General features: G+C 40.8%; 1 protein-coding gene across 2 annotated transcripts in view; it reads left to right on the top strand.

Moving 5' to 3' along the window:
• slco4a1 (solute carrier organic anion transporter family, member 4A1) overlaps window positions 1–8,711 on the top strand; it is a 39,234-nt gene that overhangs the window by 4,646 nt on the left and 25,877 nt on the right. The window contains exons 1-3 of one of the 2 annotated variants that reach the window (XM_029435499.1): window positions 4,234–4,360; window positions 6,149–7,250; window positions 7,982–8,072. In XM_029435499.1, coding sequence (XP_029291359.1) covers window positions 6,404–7,250; window positions 7,982–8,072 — 938 coding nt within the window. In that variant the 5' untranslated portion in view covers window positions 4,234–4,360; window positions 6,149–6,403. Of the gene's footprint in view, window positions 1–4,233; window positions 4,361–6,148; window positions 7,251–7,981; window positions 8,073–8,711 lie in introns of those variants that run through there. The other variant, XM_029435500.1, reaches the window with a different exon arrangement.

The raw sequence follows: 8,711 nt of genomic DNA, 5'->3' as shown, positions 1-8,711 counted from the left end.
CCGTCATAACAGCAGATACATTGTGTATTGTAATTAATGAGGAAGTTATGGCTCAGTGTGGCAGTACTAAACCGAAGACAATATGTAGTCACAGAAACATGTAGTGCAAGACACTTTACTGAGTTACTATATGCAGCAGATGGGGATGATAGAAATGCATAGGTATTTTAAAGGCCCATATGGGACAAACTAGCTTACAGTAAGTCTGTAGGCTATAAATGCTGAGGTATGTGGCATTAAATGATACTATATACTTTTCCCCATAAAAATAAATATAACATTATTCTGCAGTTTTGTAAAAATTAATCTTTACCACTTCCCCCTTATTACAGTAAACATAAAAAACTGGAGCATTTAGTATTAGGTAATTTAGTACAAACAGATACCGAAACTGAAAGTCAGATAGACCAACGGATATAACTGATGTGAGGCAGACAGATATACAGCTCTGTTTTTGTTCTGGTTTGAATAAGTGCTGCACTGACTGGGACAAGCTGCATGCATTAACAGTGTGACCCCCACCTACTGAGGATCAGTCTGTCCATCTGGTTAACTACATGACTTTCCTTCTGTCACTACTTCTGCCAGCTTCACTACATTTTGTAATAGTGAATTTAGTTTTAAAGGGGCAATGATGGAGAAGCCTCGAGGGGGGCGTTTGATTATGAATCCCACTGCCTTCTTGGCAAGGCCCGCCCTGCGTAGCTGGTTGAGGTTAACCATTGACCTTGAGCGGTTAGGGTCAGGATAGCCCATTGGTCAGGGCAAAGGACCTTGACAAAATTGGGTTAATGGTGCCTCGCGCGAGCATAGACGCCTGGCCAATCAGAGTGGGGTGATTGGCCTGAGTGATGCTTAGGTATTGGACTTCTGTGCTAGTCATGGATTGGCCTTTACAAACATCATGTTCAGGCATGGGGGGAGTCATAAGTGTACTCGGTACCAGAACACCCTACGCCAAAGATCGACGGTCGACTCATGGTCTTATCATCAGATCTGCGCCCAATGTGGAGGTGCCGAGCTGACAACCTTTCGCCAGCTGGGTGTGAGTTGGATCAGACGGCGGTGTTGGCTGCCAGACAGACCTGGTAAAACCAAACGTGTAGTGTCATATTACCATTCTCCCAAAGGGCATCCCCTTAGTGGCCCAACCACTGGTAACTAATATTAATCAAGGATTTTCCTCCAGTAATCAAAAGTCTCTGCATTCCTTTGGCTTATAAACAAGGACAATTAAACTAAATGAGTCACAAATCTACTTTCACAAGCAGACCATATGTTCCTGCTATGAAGGAGAATAAGATTTTCCAGGCAGGTATTAAGGCTGTGATCGTCTTCTGGTCAAATTAATGTGAGTAGCCTAACAATATGCGCAGGTCAAGGAGGACAAACACACAATGCTGCAGGAGGTAAATTTACGGCCCTGTATGCTTTTCTAATTCAAGGTTCAAAGAGCTGGTTCTTGGAATTACATCAGTGCTAGGTTCAAACAGGGTTGCTCGTTTCCACAGTTCACTGAATCACAGCTCCACTCCAGTTTTACTATTTCTCCTTTACTACAGTTTACCACATTCATTTTCTGCTACAGTAAATACTGATTTCACTTAATTGCAGTGACATCTCATAGCAGTGTGTGCAAATACAGGTGTCTTTACATATGATTGACAGTTTGAGACTTTGTCTAATTCTGTTGTTTCTTAGATGTGTAATAACCACATGAGAGGCGTCCCCTTGATGCTTCAAAAGCCTTTGTTTACCACAGAGGAGGAAAGGCTCCTCAGTCCAAAGCAAATAAGTTTCTGCTGTGAAGATAAAGGACCGGGTAGGTATAACAACTCCTCGCTCTGATCTCACTTTGAAAACAGAAAATGAAAAGGGTGAGATCGAAAATTAGATAGGAATGAAATAAGAAAAAAATAACCCAGTGAGAACATTTCAATTTCTGGCTTTGTTTGGTTCCTAAGCAGCCAGGGACAGAAAAACAAACAGTGGTATTACCTCATCATAGTGCATTGTTAACACAGTGTCCTACCTTTTAAACTCTCAACCTCTTACCTCACAAAATCGTCTACTTTAAACTGAAGAGTCCCCCCCACATCACCTCAAACCACTGAGGATGGGAAACTAGGTCTAACTTTCATTTGGCCATCCATCAACCTGTCAATTAAACATAATACAATTTTAATTGGATTTTATGCTCTGGCTTCCCTCCCAAACATTATTATTTGTTCTTATCATGAGCAATCAGCTGAATAGACAACAGCAACACAGCAGCATGGTTGGATAATCCTATTCATTTTCTGTTGTGATGCAGAATAAGGAGCTTGGGAAGCTTGCCACCGACCCTTGTTTGACTGCATTTTCAGTTTTAAAAATTTAAGTTAGTAGTTGTAAGAAAAGAGTCTGCAGTGAGCATTTCATTTTGTACACATGAACATACGTTGTTAGTAATAAATATTATCTGTCTGAGAGGTATGGAAGTCTGTTTTTTAAAGCTACATTAAAAGATTTTTGGCCACCAGGAGGCAGAAAAACATCCTAACAAGCTGTCAGTTACAGCCACTACAAATCACCACCTTGTCTTTGATGGCTAACCTGTTAGCAAACAAATCAAGCAGACACGGGTCAAAAATGCTTTAGTTAATTTCTTAAACATATGTGTTCTTAGCCGACTTGCTAGCAAATGGTTAGCCAAACGCTACATTCAGGAGTCAAGTGGGTTTAGTTCAATGTTGTGTAAACACTGTGGCTTCACTGTGAGGACGGGACAGGCTAATACTAGCTGCCTTCGTTGGTTGGATTTGTTAGCTTTCGGCATGAGGAGTGAGTTTGGTTAGGGTTAGGGTAAAAATATAAGCCAATCAGAGAACGATTAGGGCTGGTCATGCCTTTGCCATACACGGAAAGAAAATATCCCAGATGGGACTTCCAGAGCGCTGCATGCAGTACTTGGTTTAAGCTTGCATGATGGTCATACACCTCCAAACATAAGACTGGCTTTTTGCAGTGTCCCTTGTTCTGTCTCCATGTTTGTTAATTACAGGCGATGTGACGTGTGGTAATGGAGGTTTTTGAATTTTTGATAGGCACCTCTGATGGAGGTGGGCAGTAACAAACAGTAAATGTAACATGTAATTAATCTTTTCGGTGTTGATTTCGATAGATGTCAATAGATGTTTTGAAAGCCCATTTGCTCGACAGTGCGTTAACGTGAAAACAGACACCCATTGCTCTGAAGGCCCATTGCTCCCAAAATACACACTCTTCTACTATGGCGAAGGCATAACCTGCCAATCAGAAGCAGAGTAGGGTCATGCCTTCACTGTCAATCTACCTAATAATCAACCGTGTGCTTATGTTTGTTGGCCTCCTTAAAGATGCTTTCAGAGCAGTTACACATTGAGTAGCACCTGAAACTCCGTTAGATAACTGATACAAAGTACGGCTGTAATTTCTTAGAAAAAATGTTTAGAGTCAGATATTCTTGCTGTGACTTTGCCAAGTGATAATTGGAAAGGTGGTGGTAGGAAGGTAAACAAACAATGGTGGTGTGTATGAAGCTCGAGCCTAAAAAAAAAAAAAAAAATAACTGACTTTTACTCTGTTTCACAGTTGCACCAACAACATATTAATATTACAGAGTTCACAGAAGAGCGCTCTGTGCATGGTTAAAGACACAGACGCGAGGGAACACGTCATGGAAGGCAAAGAAATACAGATTTTCCGAGGAATGGTGTTAAATCCAAAATACTTCCACACATTTCTCCTCAGATGTTCTGCTATCATTATTATCTGCTCAGCATGGCTCGATAGTTTTTCCCATTTTGGGTTGGTGAAGGCAACAACAACTGCATAGTGTACAAACATACATAGTGTCCAAACAGATTATAACAGATCAAATATAAATTTTTCACCCACTTTTGTACATTTGAAAAAAAGTGACAGACTTAATATAAAAAAACGGAATGCCCAATCCTGTATCTGACAATGTAGACTATATGCCAAAGCCTGGTGATAAATCATTGTTTATTTCAGCAGATAAATATAGATGTTTTACTTTACTGTGTAAGTGTGGGAAGCAGAAGTAATCAAACACTTAAGTTTAAGTCTTAAGTTATCTCTAAGGTGGATTCCACACCCCTCCCTGCAGACCGCCCACTGAAGGGGTGTGTGAATATGGATGTGTGGCCTCAGCGCTTGACTATAAGAGGCTTTTAGAGACAGGCTTAGGACCAGGCATGGATACCACTCTCTGAATCTCCATTTTTACGTCTCTCTCTCTCTCTCTTCCAATCCGTCTTGTCTAATTGATTCATTTAAATGTCATCAGACCTGTTGATTATCATAAGCGGGAATGGAGGTAGGAGGCTAAAAAAGAGCATATTTATAATTCAATTTATTGTTATATATTTAGAGCTTTGCTTTTGTGATGAAGTTGAATTTGTGTGGCTGATTATAATATATGAATAGGGATTGCCAATTATTGTAATATTATTTATAAAGCCTGCAAGCTGTTGTTGATATGTATGTGCATCTATTGTGGTATACAGAAAAGCAGAGAACATTTCATTTGTGTAGATAGAAAAGTAGTTCTCATCAGAGAAGTACAATAAAGAGCTAGTTTGGAAGCAGTGGATTTAAACATTGTGGATGCACATATAGGCTGAAGCAACCTGAAAGCAATCTTTACGGCCGTATAACCTCATTTTGAAGGGTTGTCCTACAGTTCCACACATGTATTGCAGTTATGATATTGTGTTATAACACAATTTTTATTTCAACTGTAAACATACAAAGTTTAATATGCTGACATTTCTTTATGTAGTGTGTTTTAAGAGTGTCACAGTTTAATTTATTTGTATTTCTTGTAATGTTGGGTCCTGTATATCAGCTAACATGTTTACTTGTAGTTCATTTTATAAGGAATCGAGTCAGTGATGGTAGTACTCTTTCATGTTTCTACTTCTCCTTTATGTTTCTTTTTCACACACTGTTAGGATTACAGGAGATACATTATCCAGCTTCTGTGTCAGCTTCTACTCACTGTAATAAATAATGAACAAACGTTTTGAAGTGGCTGTCATGTTACATCCGCCACGAGATCTACCCTGTGAGTTAATAAAGCGATCTTAATGTAGCATTACATGAGTGTGTTTTGGAGTAGAGCTGTGGATATTATGTCCCAAGCTGCACTAATTAGTCACAAATGTTGTTGTACAACAGCTGGATCTGCACATTGTCTTTTTATGTTGGTGTGAACAAAAGTTGTGATCTGTATTGGTGTGTCTTACAGTTCACCACCTGCGTTTGTTTTTTTCAGGTTTTATAGGTTGTGTTTGTGTTTGTGTGTAACTTCTGACCATATTTTTTTTAGATTGTGTTGGTAATAAGAACAGCTTGAGTCCCAACTCTCTCAGCTGCACTGTTTCATACCTGTGGCAATGTGTGTGTACGTGTGTTTGCCTGCCCTGGAATCCATATGTGGCAAACATAATAGGAGCCAATAACCTGTGGTGGAAGAAGTACTCAGTTACAGTACACCCCAGTGTAGAAGTTTACTCAAGTAAAAGTACAAAAAGTAAAATTACTGATTATGCACAATGGCCCATTTCAGAATAATGTAATTATTGGATTATAATTATTGATGCATCAATTGTTTTGTTATTATTATGGTGCAGCTGGTGAACATGGGGTTTATTTTTCTGTACTGTATATACTGCTGGGTAGCTTTTGAATTTCACCTGTGGATCAGACAAAAAAAGTCTGTAATGTATTTGCTGGTAATATTTTGTATTATTAATCTGAATCTGCAAATAAATTTGACAAAAGTTATACATTCTTTGGCTGTGAAATGTTAGGGAGTAGAGTAGAAGTATAAAGTTGCAGGAAATGGGGACAACAAATTAAACAGCTTAAAACATTCTACCGTTTTGAAGTTTTGATTACATTGTTTTAATAAGATAATAGACACAGTAGTGTCCATTTTTACTTGTCGATGTATAATCTCGTCTTTTTTCCCCTGAGTCATCTATTCAAATTACAAATGCATCATCCATTCATGCAACCATTAAAAGCTTCAGTGACTTATTAAACCTGACTGCTTGATATTGATTTCCTAAATCTCTCTCTCTCTCTTTCCTCTCCATAGGTTGCCATTACTCAACGTCAATATGAATCACCTGTACAACCTTGTACAGATATGTAAAAAAGAGCCTTAATAAATATTCAGCACTGTGGACACATGTAGCACGCGATACAAGCCTTGAATAGATCATTTCTGGGACATTCACCTTGAGCCTCAGCTGAGTTTCATTTTTTACGTTGTGGTTGTAAACACTAACTCCCCAGTTCAAAGAACTTCCACGTCTACCCTCCTTCTGACACATTGCCCCTCAGAGGGGAAATGCCCGTCTTGCTCAATGCCGACGCCTCCTTCAGCTCCAAGCAGGAGCTCCTGGACCTTCAGGACTGCCCTCTCAGTGGGGGCCCCTCTTTGGACACCCCCAGCCCCCCGGACTCCCAGACTGGCAGCCCAGTGGGCTCAGGTCCCAGAAGCCCTGGCAGCCCCGGAGCTGATGGCCCCATTCGGCCCCACATTTTCACGGGGGCTTCAACACTACCGGGGAAGCAACGCGGGGTAGAATCAAGATCCCATGCAGAGACTCCCTTGGGGTTAAAGCTGATTTCCACCGACCCGGATCAGCTTTGTGGATGGGGGGCTCTGACGCCCAAAGCCATCCAAGTTTTCAACACCCCTCGTTGGGTGCTGTTCTTCCTTTGTGTGGCATCTTTCCTCCAGGGGATGATAATCAACGGCTTCATTAACACAGTGGTCACCTCCATTGAGAGGCGTTTCGACCTGCGCAGCTACCAGGCCGGCCTCATCGCCAGTTCCTACGATATCGCCGCCTGCGTTTGCCTGGCTTTCGTCAGCTACTTCGGCGGGACGGGTCACAAGCCTCGCTGGCTGGGTTGGGGGGTGCTGATCATGGCTGTTGGTTCTCTGGTGTTTGCCTTGCCTCACTTCACCACCCCCCCATACCAGGTCAGTCTGACAGAGCGAACAGTTATGTGCTCTGACAACCGTACCAGCCCTTGCCTGGACAAGGAGGGAGGGGGATTGTCCAGCTATCGTTTTGTGTTCATGTTGGGCCAGTTTCTACATGGTGTGGGCGCCACGCCTCTCTACACGTTAGGGGTCACATACCTGGATGAGAACGTCAAATCCACCTATGCGCCTGTTTATATTGGTGAGTAATTCATTCAGCATGTTGCTTTGCTTTGTAGAAGTAGCAATCACTCACTAACAGCAGCAATTATTATATTATTAAAGTAATTATTATCTCTTCCTAATTGGCCACTTTTTTTTTTGCATGTTGAGTTTGCTCATTCACACTTTCTTTCTTGCCGATTAATCGCTTCCCTCTAGGATCTAGGAGTGTGTATGTGACTCCTGAATGGCACTATATTATGACTCAAATTAACAGTACCCATCCAGAAAACAATGGCAGCTCTATTACTGAGAAATGGAAACCGATAAAGAGTGTATTGCGTAGAACTAAGTGCGTTCTGTGCACTCAAACATACAGTCAGTAAAGCTACTTAATCTCTCTTTAACTGTCACATCCAACACATTGTTTATGATCTTCATTATTATGTTGCCTTTAACAGAGATCAAGTGCCAGCCCTGTCATTTTGACCGTCTCAGGCGCTTGTAATCTTCACCACTCAGCCTCCTCTCTGGACATCAATAGTACAAATCTTCACTACATACACATTACAAATGCTCTCACTCCAACACACATGCTCACATCAAGCTGATTTTTCCTCATCAAACATTCACTTTGTGGACAGACTTAGAGCCCAGTAAAGAACAATGGGGCTCTTTTAACTTGTCTTTTAACTTGAAACAGGAAGTTTGACGGTCAGTGTATTGACATACCCGTGACCTGGCTTTGTGTCTCTCCCTCTCTCTCTCTAGGGATCTTTTACACGGCAGCCATTGTGGGTCCAGCAGCAGGCTACTTGCTGGGAGGATACTTCCTCAACATTTACACCGAGATCCACCTGAAGTAAGTTGCTTTGTGTGGCAGAATGGATTAGAACACACTAGAATCAACAAACTGAGAGTATATTTGTCACGAACCACAGCACAAAAAAACACAGGATCGCAGGAAGTGACCTGGAACGAGAGGGAAAGGAAAGTTTCAAAACAAAACAGGAAGTGCAAGACAACACTAGACAAGAGTGACAGTAATGTCTCTCAGGTCACGTTATGTTAAGTTAAACACTGAACATGAACTAAACTATAACATAGATACATGACATAACATTAAATAATCTGACGGGACACGACAATATTAGAATAGAACAGACTAACCTAGAGTATAATAAAAGTGCAAAGACAGAACAGGGTATATTAGAATAAATAGTACTGTATAATAAATATAACGGACAAGGATATAACAAACTGTAGTATATTAGAATAGAACAGTATAGAATAGAACATACTGGAGTATAACAGACTAGAATAGAAAAGACTACATGCTATGTCCGAAATCGCATACTATCCACTACATACCCAACATATGTACAACATATGTCAACATACTTTTGTGCTCTACCGGCTAAAACCTTATTTCAAACTGCCAACGTACACAGTATCAAAAGAAAAGATCAGAATCACGCACATAGAGATGAAGTGTTGCTAA

The sequence above is a fragment of the Cottoperca gobio genome, chromosome 7 (assembly GCF_900634415.1).
Source record: "Cottoperca gobio chromosome 7, fCotGob3.1, whole genome shotgun sequence".
NCBI classification, from domain to species: domain Eukaryota; kingdom Metazoa; phylum Chordata; class Actinopteri; order Perciformes; family Bovichtidae; genus Cottoperca; species Cottoperca gobio.
This window is presented reverse-complemented; position numbering and strand designations above follow the sequence as displayed.